At 40.3% G+C, this 14010-nt stretch overlaps 1 protein-coding gene across 1 annotated transcript in view; it reads right to left on the bottom strand.

Moving 5' to 3' along the window:
• Positions 1 to 14010, bottom strand: part of adgrv1 (adhesion G protein-coupled receptor V1) — a 723938-nt gene that overhangs the window by 482106 nt on the left and 227822 nt on the right. The window contains 5 exon segments of the mRNA XM_041185339.1: positions 2488 to 2629; positions 6982 to 7120; positions 8578 to 8674; positions 10409 to 10502; positions 13443 to 13606. Coding sequence (XP_041041273.1) covers positions 2488 to 2629; positions 6982 to 7120; positions 8578 to 8674; positions 10409 to 10502; positions 13443 to 13606 — 636 coding nt within the window.

Here is a 14010-nt window from a genome sequence, read left to right on the forward strand (position 1 = left end):
GGAGCAGAGAAACCTGGGTGTACATGTGCATAAATCAATGAATACATGAACGTACAAACAAGGAGAAGGAGTAGGCTATTCAGCCCCTCAAGCCTGCTCCGCCATTAATAAGATCATGGCTGATCTGACACTAACCGGAAATCTCTATCCCATCTACCCCCGATAGCCTATCGCCCCCTTGCTTAACAAGAATCTATCTATCTCTGCCTTAAAAATATTCAAAGACTCTGCTTCCACCACCTTTTCATGAATAGAGTTCCAAAGACAATGACCCTCTGAGTGAAAAAATTTTACCTCATTTCTGTTTTAAATGGATGACCCCTTATTTTTAAACAGTGACCCCTAGTTCTAGATTCTCTCCCAAGAGGAAACTTCCTCTCCACATCCACCCTGTCAAGACCTCACAAGATCTTATATGTTTCAATCAAGTTACCTCTTACTCCTCTAAACTCCCGCGGATACAGGCCTAGTCTGTCCAACCTTTCCTCATAAGACAATCCACCCATTCCAGGTATTAGTCTGGTAAACCTTCTCTGAACTGCTTCCAACGCATTTACATCCTTCCTTAAATAAGATGGCCAATACGGTACACTCTCAACTGTGGTCTCACTAGTGCCCTGTATAACAGAAGCATAACCTCCCTACTTTTGAATTCAATTCCCCTCGCAATAAATGATAACATTCTATTTGTGTTCCTAATTACTTGCAGTACCTTTTGTGATTCATGCACTGGAACACCCAAATCTCTCACCATTTAGATAATATCCTTCTCTTTTATTTTTCCTGCCAAAATGGACAATTTCACATTTTCCCACATTGTACTCCATTTGCCAGATCTTTGCCCGCACACTAAATCTATCTATATCTTTTTGTAGCCTCATGTCCTCTTCACAACTTACTTTCCTACCTATCTTTGTGTCATCAGCAAATGGGGCAATCATCCCATCCATCCCTTCATCCAAGTCATTTATATGAATTGTAAACAGTTGACATCCCAGCACTGATCCCTGTGACACACCACTCATCACATGCTGCCATTCAGAAAAAGACCCATTTATGCCTACTCTCTGCTTCCTGTTGGCCAGCCAATCTTCTATCCATGCCAATATGTTACCTCATAGACCATGAGCTTTTATTCTCTGCAATACCTTTGGCCTGGCACTTTATCAAATGCCTTCTTGAAATAAAGCTGGCAGGATAGGCTGAGAGTGTGATTAATAAAGCATACAGCATCCTGTGCTTGTCAATTAGAGCTTAGAGTACAAAAGCAAGGAAGTTACGTTAAACGCTGTGTAAAACACTGGCTCGGCCTCAACTGGAGTGTTGCGTTCAGTTCTGGACACTACACTTTTGGAAGAATGGGTGCAGAAAAGATTCATGAAAATGGTTCTAGGGATGAGAAACTTCAGTTACGCTGAAAGATTGAAGAAGTTGTAAGTGTTCTTCCTGGAGAAGAGACAGAGGAGAGGAGATTTGATAGAGATATTCAAAATCATGAGAGGTCTGAACAGAATAATTAGGGAGCAATGATTCCCATTGGTGGAAGGATCGTGAACCAGGGGCACAGATTTAAGGTAACTGGCAAAAGAAGCAAAAGAGGTAAAGCTTTTTCACACAGCAAGTGCCTTTATGATCTGGAGTGCACTACCTGAGAGTGTAATGCAAGGAGGGTAAATTGAGTGTTTTAGAGCATAATTATCTGAAAAGAAAAATATTGTAGTGCTATGGAGGAAAGGCAGGGAAGTGGCACTAGATTAATTGCTCCTTCAGAGGGTCAGCCACAGGTCAAATGGCCTCCTTCTGTGCTGTAACCATTCTATGATGTTATTCTATGAAACTCTGTTGGGTGTGTAAGGATTACTGGGAGCTTTCTTCCTTCTATTTATTTTCCCTTTGTCACATCTTCTTAGTACTTCTCCATCTTCTCCTCTTCCCTTTACCAAAGTGAAACTGCTAGAAAGAACTAAAGAAAACAAAATAATTGTGTTGCCAGGAGTCCCACAGAATAGCCAATATCTACAATAAGCACTTTGAAATGGTCTAACAGCATAGAAGAGAATAGGATCCTCTGGAAACCAGCAGTGAAACCAGGACTTGAACAGAAGTGGCCCTAGGATTCAACCCTGAAGAACACTGTTACCTACTCTCATCTATTCCTTAACTCTCAATCTTTGTTTTCTCCCCTCTAATCAATTTTTAACTGAATTTTCTATCCTCTCCTAATTCTCTGATAAGTTTCCATACGATGTCAAAGGCTTTCCCTTAGTCATTGTACGCTATATCCATTACATTTCCACAGTTACCATGTCTGTTGATTTCTTATTTTTAGGCCTGAAAGTGTAGCAAGATGGGACTGACTCCAAATATTCTCTTCCACCTATCAAATAAATTAAAATGCACAACTACATATATAAAGGATAATAATTCCATTTTGGTGCCTTATCAGATTGTCTCTAATCATTTGTGCAGCAGATTTTTTGTTGTTACCTGTGGTTCTTTCTCCTAGTACAAGTCCGGGAGATGGATTCGAGAGAATCAGCTGGAAATGCTCATCCCCTTCTGGAATATCATCATCAAGAATTGCAATCTCAACATATTTGTATCTTTCCCCATCATCAAAAAAAATACTCTGCAAATTCAAGAAAAACAAATTGTCACAGGGCGTTAATATCACCTACAGCGCCCACATGGGGCAAGGTATTTTGGGACCGCCAAGGTCAAGAAGGGAGGTGGACAGAGCACGGAGAGTACTGGTGTGCCGATTTCCCGACTGTTCCCACATTGATCATTTTGGCTGAGGCAGGTTCAGGGCCTGGCAAGGATGTCTGCCCCCACTAGATAGGTAGATGCCACTTTACTGCGGTGGCCTGGCTTCTTTTTGAATTTTTTATTTGAATTCTTGGAAAGGCTGCTGAGAACAAAATCTGGGCTAATGATTTCTAAAGAATAAAGTGTTTGCATCTTAGTGTTGAACTGAATACAATTCTTCATATTTTTGATCAGGATGGCTCAAATGCTTGTATCAGATAGGGAATTGATTGATTTTATAAACACAAGATGATAGCTTTTTCCCTATGGTGGTTGGTTTACTGTATGCAGAGAATTGCTCATGGCTTTTCTCCACCAGGTCATTCAAAAGGTCCCTGCTGCAAACACACTTCTTGGTGGAGAGGCAACAGCCAAAAGTTGTCAACTTGCTCAATGCATTCAATCTGTCCTAAGGATCTCTGCCAATCCTCTAGTCAATGTGATTCTGGGAGAAATCTCTGCACACTGACTGCACAGACATTTTCTACACAAGAAAACCCAACAGCTGGATTCATAGGAAAATGAGTTCAGAAACCAGAAATGTCCTCTCCGACTTACAACCACTACAAATCATCTTGCATCACTACAGGGAGCCTTGGGAAACCATATGACTTCTGAAACCCTCTACAACTGGTTCCCATCCAAAAGACGAACTTATACGAGTTTCCTCTATTCACACCAGCGATGTACCGAGGTAGATTTACACTGGGTTACTCAAAAAATTAGACATGCAGGATCTGAAGAGACCTAATAGTGATGTAGCTGCAGGAGTAACCATCTTTTTCAGATCTGAAGCTTGATTTTTTTTTAGACAGGAGATACCTTTGTAAACTTTTGAAGTTTCTTTTATCAAAAATATCACTTTTATTCCCTTCCAAATGAATATTAACCAATAAATAGAGGTTCCAATACATTTTTTTATGCTCCTCCAATGTGCCATCTATTTAAATTCAACCTGAATGCCATAGATTGCAGTGTACAAGTCGACCCAGTGTATAAGACTACCCCATTTTCTTGGCCCCAAAGTATCAAGTTTTTGCATATACATGGCACCCCCTTTCCACGACATGCTATACTTGCATTGGTAGTCAGCCTCAATTTTCCACCTTAAAAATGCATGTTTTACTTACCGGTGCCTTATAACTGGGTGTAAGGGATCAAGCAGGTGATATGGGCTGTGTTGCAAAGACAAGCAGAAGTTTGAGATACACCCACACAGAACTGATCTTGCATGGTGAATGATGAAGAGAAATGAGCTTCCAACAAAACAAATTAAGTACCAAGCTGGTTCAAGCTACAAGCTGTAACATTTGCTAACTCGTCAAATAACTGTGCTACAGCGAGGCAATTCATTGTTAGTGAAAAACAGGTTCAAAAGTGGAAGGAGGAATTCGCCCTGAAGAAGATGCCCACGACCAAATGTGCCATGAGAACATGGACCAGCCACTGGCCTGATCTTGAGCAGCATGTACTGGAATGGATCCTCAAAAATTATTGGAATGGTTACACTGTCACCAGAAATGCAATGCATAAATACACACTTAAGTAGGTCAAATCAAACCATGTCCAAAGATTTCAGAGCATCAACAGCTTGTTGGTGTAGCTGCTTTATGTAACAAAAATATCTAATGTTGCAGCAGAAGACCAACATTGCTGAGAGACTATCTAACGACTTGATGTCAAAATCACCAGCTCCCAATGATTCATCAGATAGCAGCAAAACCACAAATTATGCCACATCAGCAACATGGATGAAATGCCCATGAAGTTTGATATGCCCAGCAACCGAAACTAAAGCCCTTGGTAATTTCCAAATGTAAAAACATGCTGACAATCAAGTTCCCTGCAGGGGTTTTTGTGCATGCCCATGGCAATGATTGGATGGTTGAGGCTGGAGCAAAGTTATGGATTGATAATGTGTGGAAAAGGCATCCCGGTGGAGTGCGCGAAGAATGCAGCTTAGTTGTGTGGGACATGTTCAAATCCCATATAACCGATGAGATCAAGAGATCCCTGCGAATAACAACACCAAAATTGTAGTTATACCAGTGGATCCAACATTCGTAGTTCAACCTTTAGATACGTGCCTCAACAAGCCAGTCAAGGCTCATGTTCACATTGAATGGAATAGGTGGATGGTCGACAGGGAAAAAAACCTTTACCAAAAGTGGCAATATGCATGCTGCCCCACTTGATGTTTTGTGTGGTTTCGTCATAAAATCGATGGATGCTATGAGTGCACAAAGTGTCATTAGATCCTTTAAAACATTTCAGGATGTCAAATTCAAAGATTGGTTGTGGAGGGATGATTATGAAACCGAAAGTGTTGACCCAGCACGAGATCCCTAGGATGATGTCAAAGTGACTCAACGTGAACTCGAAGAATTATTTTCGTCGGATGCCGAAGACAATGAATTAGACAGGTTTTAAAACACTTTGATTGTGGTTAAAGGTATCTTTGTAAATTAATTAATTCAGTAAACCCTGCCACATTTTTAATATGAATAACTGGTATTATATTCAGCTTCAACAGGATTACTGTGCACCACACTTTAGGCAGGATGTGAAGGCATTAGAGAGGGTGTAGACAAGATTTATGAAAATGGTTCCAGGGATGAAGAACTTCAGATACATAGAAAGATTGGAAAAGTTGGGACAGTTCTCCTTGGAGAAGAGAAGTTGAGAGGAGATTTCATAGAGGTATCCAAAATCATGAGAGGTCTGGATAGAAGATATAGGGAGATACTGTTCCCATTGGTTGAAGGATCGAAAACCAGAGGGCATAGATTTAAGGTAATTGGCAAAAGAAACAATAGCGACATGAGGAGAAACTTTTTCATGGAGCAAGTGGTTAGGATCTGGAATGCACAGCCTGAGTGTATGGTGGAGGCAGGAACAACTGAAGCTTTTACAAAGGAATTCGATCATTTTCTTAAAAGGAAACATTTGCAGGTCTATGGGGAGAAGGCATGGGAATGACACTAGGTGAGCTGCTCCTTCAGAGGGCCAGCACTGCCACAATGAGATGAATGGCTGTAGCACAGGAAACCATTCTATGCTTTTTTCCCCCACATTTCAAAATGATGACTATCCATACCCACACATTTTATCCTCGGCACATAAGTCAATCCCCATTTTTGGAAGGATTTTTGGCGGCTTCAAAGGTTAACATACTACAGTACATAAATTGTAAAATGTGGAAAATTCTCCAATTTATTAGGGCACATGTAACCTTTAAGGAATTGTGGCCATTAAAGTTTTTTTTCAAACTTGCCAATACACAGAGCAGGGGATTCTATCGTGAGTGGGAACCCAGGAGCCTGTGTTTAAATCTGCAGTGTGTTGTATTTGGCCCTTCCAGAATCCAGCCTGATTGACAGGCTTGGCTTCCAGTTCAGCTGGGTGCACACTGGAGAAGACTAGAGGGCTAGGTAGGCCCACTCCCCAACCTATGAGAGGCGGGGTGTGTGTCTGATCTATGACCCTCAGGGAGGGGGTTCCATCCCCATTCCCAGGGGAAGGGGGTTTTGTTTGTTGTGGGGAGTCTGACGGTGGAGAACCTTGGGGGCTGGTAGGAAGCACTCTTGCCCACCACTGCCTTATGAAGGGCAATTAGGGATGGGCAATAAATGCTGGCCTAGCCAGTGATGCCCACATCCCATTAATGAATTTAAAAAGTGCTATGAAGGCACTTGCCTTCTGCCTGAGGCTGCTGGGTTTCCCAAGGTCAGAGAAATCTGGCTGGCCTCAGTTATACCTGCAAAGCAGGATATGTCTGGAGTTTCTAGCCTTATTAATGTGCTGAAAATGCCAACCCACTTCCTTGGCTGCCCATCCCTTGTCCCACCTGAGTAAAACATAGAAGTTGTTGGGCTAGAGCCAGCTTCTCAACATGCTCACTGAGGATGTGGAAGTCCTACTCTCAGCCTGCTTAGCTCACCGGCAGCATGTTATAGCTGTGGGGCAATATGCCACCTGTGAAATCCAGCCCATAATTTGAGAATGGCAACTCAGGAAATTCCAGTCAACATATCTCTTTCTCTTTTCCCTCTGCCCTATATTTGGGCAATGCCAATTCTGCCAGCATAGGACAGAAGAAAATCTATCTTAACATCTTAAGAATCAATTATTCATGCTTCAAGATTTAAAACTTCATTATAAATTACCTCTTACCATTGATGTCACATTGAAATCCCATCCCAATCGAGCTCCTAGATTCTGGGTGTAGTAAAGCAGTGATACATTCCCATATGTACCCTTATCTCGATATATCAGCAAGGTTAGGTTTCCTGTGGTTTCATTCACCTCAAAGCTTGCAGAAAAAGAACAGTAAAAATTCATCCATGAGGTAACAAAATATTCTTACAGTATAGCTTTAGAAACTGGGTAATTTAATAAACAGAGAGATGATGTGTTGGCTTTCAATCATAAAATCGAATCACTGGAGTCAAACTGAGCACCCCCACACCTTTCACCTTTCTCCTTAATTAAAGTGAGGGGAATGTATCCAAGTTACTAGCCAGTTGTCACTGCGAGACACCTGTATGTACACTTCAATCTTCTGAATGCAAATCATGAAGTTCTACAAATGATTTTCAAAAGGTTGAATTAAAAAGATACAAATCGGGCATATTACTGTTGATCTGCTAGAAGTGTCCACTTAATGTGGAACTTTTATCAACAAGGTTAATAGAACATTAGTACATTTTAAAATTTGTTTACAGGATCTGAGACATGCTGGCAAGGTTACATTTATTGCCCATCCCAGAATTGCTCACAGCCCTGGTGAATTTTTCTCTTTGAACCACAACAGCAGAGGATGTTTCCTTTATTACTGCGGCTGGAGCTGCTGTTGGGAAGTGAATAGATATTGATAACTTTTATGAATTGGTGTAACTAAGAACCTTACATTATGGGTTAGAATATGATAGGGTACCATGGAATGGTCAGTGGAATAAAGTAGCATCCTTTTCTCAATCTATACATTCTAGTTTTCTTGATTTCTATCTGAAATCACCACAATACATTAGAAGTAGTCCAGCTGTAAGAAACCCTTCAGGTGTATAACAGAGAACAAGTCTTTGCTCCAAAATTGTCCCAAACTATGGTTTGACTACAAAATTTTGCAATACATTACATAATACATTAAGGAGCATCACTGAATAAACAAAGGGTACTTAATTATAGAACTAGATCATAAGACCATAAGACAGGAGCAGAAATTAGGCCATTCGGCCCATCGAGTCTGCTCCGCCATTCAATCATGGCTGATAAGGTTCTCAACCCCATTCTCCCGCCTTCTCCCCGTAACCTTTGATCCCCTTACCAATCAAGAACCTATCTATCTTGGTCTTAAATACACTCAATGACCTGGCCTCCACAGCCTTCTGTGGCAATGAATTCCATTGATTCACCACTCTCTGGCTAAAGAAGTTTCTCCTCATCTCTGTTCTAAAAGGTCTTCCCTTTACTCTGAGGCTGTGCCCTCGGGTCCTAGTCTCTCCTACTAATGGAAACACCTTCCCCACGTCCACTCTATCCAGGCCTTTCAGTATTCTATAAATTTCAATCAGATCCCCCCTCATCCTTCTAGATTCCATCGAGTATAGATCCAGAGTCCTCAAACGTTCCTAACTAACTTCAAATGTAAAAATATAATAGTAAATTTAACAAATATTATTGTGTAGCAATAAATACATAAATATATCAAAGCAAATTAGATATTTATTAAACAGTAATATATGTTTATATTCTTGATTAAACACTCACTTAGTGCTGTGCCATTGAATGATGCCTTTTACACCATCATTTGCATCAACAGTTATCAGGGAAACTTGACCTGCAGCATCTAGGAATTAAAACCAAACTTTTAAAACCAAAGGTGAATTACAAAAGATAAAAATAAAAGAAGGTGCTGAAAATACAAGTGCAGAAAGCAAGTACTGGTAGAGGAGAGTGTAACCTGAAGATGGCTGGACAGGAAAATTGGGAAACGAGATTGGATTCAGAACACCAACTTCAGTGCACGTGAAAAGACAACTAGGGAAAGTTTTGAGTTAATTGTTTATGGGCTGTTAAGAAACTTATACTTACCTTTGGAGGTCGGGAACTCCAATTCCCGATGAACCTCAGGCTTCCGCGCATGCACCGGCCGGGAACTGGCCGCACATTCGCAGTCTGGGTATTTTACACTCTTCAGGCCAACGATAAGCCCTGCGCCCCTGTGCAGAAGAAAAGAAGAAGAATGGCGCGAAAATATAGGAGAGATGACCTGGAACCTTTGTGTTCAGTGAGTGTTCCAGGCAGCAGGACATGGGAGGGAGACAGGGAGAGGCCCCAAACCAGGGAGGGGGAGTGGTGATCCCTAAAGGAGGTCCCAGGTGAGGGATAAAGACAGGGGACAGAAATAGGTCCCGTTAAGTCAATTTAAAAGAAAGGAGCAAAGAAATAGGCTCTAAATTAAAGGAAGAGCTGCAGGGAGCAGACTTTAAGCAAAGTGGGCACAAGAGCAACTCTGAAGGCAGCAGAAGGTTGGTGACTCCGTGCTGTGGGCCTTTGAGGTAAAGGTACCCTTTTGAAGCAGTGGTGTCCTGCCTGGCACAGTGGAAGATCTGAAAGTGTGCTTGGAAGGTGAAGCTTGCGTGTACTCGGAGATCCGGGGAAAGAAATCTCAGAAGGCGAAATTGAAACCCTGCAAGTTGCGTCGTTATTGAAGCCTTCCGAGTAGAGTGACTTTTGGAGAGAATTCCAAGGCAAGATTTTCAAAGGTGGAGATCGGAAACCCTCATGAGAAGGACAAAGTTTTCATGAGATTATGTGGCTCACAATCTGACAAATGTCTGGGTGGGTTGTTGAGAAATCCATGAAATTAGTTTTGGCCACATTTGGCACTTATTCTGTAGTATGATGTGTTCGACCACAGTTTGCCTGTTAATTCGCATGTGCCTCATTCCTTACCCTGAATGTTGGAGTATAAAATAGATATCGTACATTGTTTTATCTTTCTGAACTTGATTAGTAAAGTTTATTTGTGTTCGCTCAAAACCAATAGAATCTTGTGACTATATTCACTTAGTAAGCGTCTTGAATCTCAAACTCAAACTACTTTAAACAAAACATTATTGATCTCAAACCAAATCTCCCCAGGGTCTGTCCAAGGATAATAACATGGCAGAGATCAAGCAGTGGCAAGGTGGTAAATTAGGGTATGGACGGATAGCAGAAAAATCAGTTCACTCTGAAAGGACCCAAATGAGCCATAAATGGATTGAGTTCAATTCAGAGACAAATAGGAGAAGCAAAGGAACATGGTAAGAACATAAAATGATGGAAATTCCCAGCATGTCTGGCAGCATCTTTAGAGAGAGAAACAGAGTTAACAGTTCAGGCTCATGATTTTTTTTTTTAGAAATCAGCAAAGGCTTAGTTTGGAGATGGTAACAACAGGAACCAACATGGCATCCAGTTCAAAATAAAATCACAGGTTGACCAAGGAGACACCAAAGGATGTTTCCACAAATTCAAAAATTTGATTGATAAGGAAATTCAATTTTGTCCCATTAAGCAATTAAATGTAGGTATATAAACACAGAATACACACCCAGTCTAGGAGGGAAGTGGGTCAAACCATCAAAGATGAGCTCCACAGATGTTAGATTCACAAGGAAGAACTCCTGCAACTCAGGAATTTCATCCTGCAAAAGACATAGTTCAATACCACAGACAAAAGCAACAATACATCTGCTCTGAAGTCAGATACTTCACAATAGTACGCAATATATATAGGCCCGGGAATTTCCAATCTCTGAATGGTTGTATACTGGGCATACCCCTTAAACAGCATCCCTTGGAAGTCCAGGCACACTGACTATGTGGGAATTGTCTGGGAAGTTTAGACTTCCAATAGTCAATTCCTCTGCATCCAGAGCCCTCTGAAACAGTCTCCAACTCTGAGTCTGAATCAAAGATTTCAGAAGGTTCTTACTTACTTACTTGGATAGTTACTCAAGAAATGTTAGACAGAAAAAAGACAGTTCTAACTCCTGAGTTACATGATCACTCACAGTGACCACCATGATTGCCACTCCATAGAAACTTTGGCTCATTTTCTACATCATCCATTTGCTGTAAATCACAAAGGTACTGAAAAAGATCTTATGTGACACAGCTTCTGTAATTTGATGCTTTTATATATATTTTCATGTGTGTATATATATATATAATATATATAAAAGGACTATAAGTCAGAACAGGGAAATTATCGAGCTATTAGCTTGACTGGCTAAAAGCAAGCTGCTAAAAGGGAAGACAGGCCCTCATTTATATCACACAAGCAAGATACAAGCACTGCTCCAATGTTCACAGGCAACTCTGTGTTTGGGATTGAATAGGAATACCAGCAGTAATGACACATTTGAGGCTTCACCTAGATCCACAAAAATAAACAAATATAATTAATAAACAAACAAAAATACTTGTGCTTTCCCAAGCAGCTGGCAGCGGTTCCATTAAAGTCATTGACCTACACAAGTCGCTGCCTGATGCAGATTCACTGAAAACAATCAAAAGGGTGTTGGATGAGCTACTGACTGAGATCATTATGTATATAAGGTAGGTGGGATGTTGGGGGATGGACCTCTCAGTCATTGTGGTCTCCCAGAACTTGCTTATTTCCTTGTCAAGGCTTAGAGAAGAATTTCCCGGTGTTTCCTGCAAAGTCCACCCACACAACAAAATTAGCTTAAAATTTATTGTCTCTGTGTTTTGTGTCTCAGAGGTTGTGAGTCACTGTACGTATAAAGTTGCACTGTAACAATACAGAGTTGTTTTAATGGACAACCAGTTTTTTCTTGTCTTTTCCTTTCATTTGCTCATATTCCTTCAGAATTTAACAATAGCAGCCAGGGCCAATACTAAAAATTAAAAGCCTCATTGGATGACATTTTAAGACCATCAGTTAGCACCTTGTCACATTACAAACTAAGAAACTAAAGTTTGAAATTACTGTCAGCAATGACAGCATACAAACTTATTAGTTACCATCAAATTCATCCCTTTGCTGTATTTATGGATACAATAACCAATATGTTAGTGCCATAACCAAATTAATGATCAGAATGTGAATAAATATTACTAATACTTAGAGGTTTTGGTAGATCTCAATATATAGAATTGCAAGATTTCAGCTTGAGTATCTCTGTGGTGGTATACACATCTTCAGGGCAGAGATCCTCTCACAGAAAATTGCATGAGATAAATATTTATCCTCAGTGAATAGCAGTAATTTGTTATAGAACCTGTCTCAATTTCATTTCATTGCTGTTTTGAAATTAAAATATGGCAATTAAGGGGAGGATTTTTTTTTACTCATTCGTGAAATGGCAAGGCCAACATTAATTGCCCATCCTTAAATGCTCTTGAGAAGGTGGCAATGTGCAGCTTTCATAAACTGCTGCAGTCCAGGTGATGCAGATAGACATACAGTGCTGCTAGGGAGGGTGTTCCAAGATTTTGACCCACTGACAGTAAAGGAAAAGTAATATAGTTCTAAGTCGGGAGGGTGTGTGGCTTGGAGGGGAACCTGCAGGTGGTGACATTTCCAGGCATTTGTTGCCGTTCTTCCAGGAAGTGGGAGTTGCAGGTTTGGAAGGTGCTGTTCAAGGAGCCTTGGCAAGTTGTTGCAGTGCAACTTGTAGATGGTCTACACTGCTGCCACTGAGCACCAATGGTAGAAGGAGTAAATGTTTAAGATGGTGTTGGTCAAGCGGGCTGATTTATCTTGAATGGTGTCGAGCTTCTTGAGTGTTGTTGGAGCTGCACTCATCCAGGTAAATGGAGTGTGTTCCGTTACATCCTGCTTATGCCTTATGGACAGGCTTTGGGGAATCAAGAGGTGAGTTTGGAATACGAAATAGATGAAGTTATACTTAGTTCTACACAGCCTTTGTCAGATGCCAATTTGAGTTCAGTTCTAGCATCCCACCTCAGGAAGATTATATTGACCTCAGAGAGGGTACAGTGCAGATTTGTCTGAATTATATCAGAGCTTGAAGGGTTCAATGATGAGAAAAGATTGCATAAATTTGGCTTCTCTTCCCTTGAGTATACAGTTTTGGGGTGATCTAATTGATAATTGATTAAAATGATAAAATGATTCAATTCAAATAGAGACAGAAGTTGGTAGGGGCATCTAGAACAAGGTGCACACACTTAAAATTAGAACTAGGCCATTTAGGAATGAAATCAGGCAATACTTCTTCACACAACAATGGAAATGTAAAATTCTCTCTACGAAATGCTAAGGATGTTGGATCAATCAAAATTTAGCTGAGATCAAAAAAATGTTATAAGGTAAGGAATGGTTGTAGACCAAAGGTGGTGAAATGGACTTCATACATAGATCAGTCTTGATATAATTAAATGATTGAGAAGGTAGGAAAGGTGGCATATTCTACTCCAGTTCCAAAGTACTTGAGTTACTATTTTTTACATCCAAAGTCATTTTAGTATGTGTCATCATACTTTCTTCTGCAGCAGCTCTTTACTTATTGTGATCAAGAAATAAATAATTAAGCAAGCCACATGATATGTCATACTACATAATATTAAGTTCTCCAGATAGAATTCTGACTTACCTGTAAAATAGTGACATTTATGGAAGTAGTGGCTTCCCCTTCCTCCATTATAACAAAATCAGACACAGACAGATAATCAAAACCAGGCTCAGCTAGTGACTCATCATTTAGGTTCAGAGAGAGCAACGACCCTTGGACTGTCTCAAAAGTGATGTTAATTGCACCTATATAATAAATGGAAAATATTATTCAAAGCAATAGGTGATATAGAAAATGTAGTAGCAATGTATATATCAAAGTATTCAGAATTCAAATAAAATTACAATTTATTTTTCAAGTAACATTGCAATGGAACAACAAATAAATAAGTATGATCTGATAGCTATTACAGAGTCTTGGCAGCAGGATGACATAAATTAGGACCCAAATATTGAAGGGTATAAGACTTTTAGGAAGGATAGGAAGCTAGGAAAAGGTGGAAGGGTGGTTCTGCTAATTAATGACAGTATTATCGCATAGGAGATAAGTTCAGGAAACCAGGATGTATAAGCAGTATGTGTTGAAACATGAAATGATAAAGGCAAGAAGTCACTTGTAGGAAGAGTACACAGGCCTCCTAACTGTAACT

Source organism: Carcharodon carcharias, chromosome 4 (genome assembly GCF_017639515.1).
Source record: "Carcharodon carcharias isolate sCarCar2 chromosome 4, sCarCar2.pri, whole genome shotgun sequence".
NCBI classification, from domain to species: Eukaryota; Metazoa; Chordata; class Chondrichthyes; order Lamniformes; family Lamnidae; genus Carcharodon; species Carcharodon carcharias.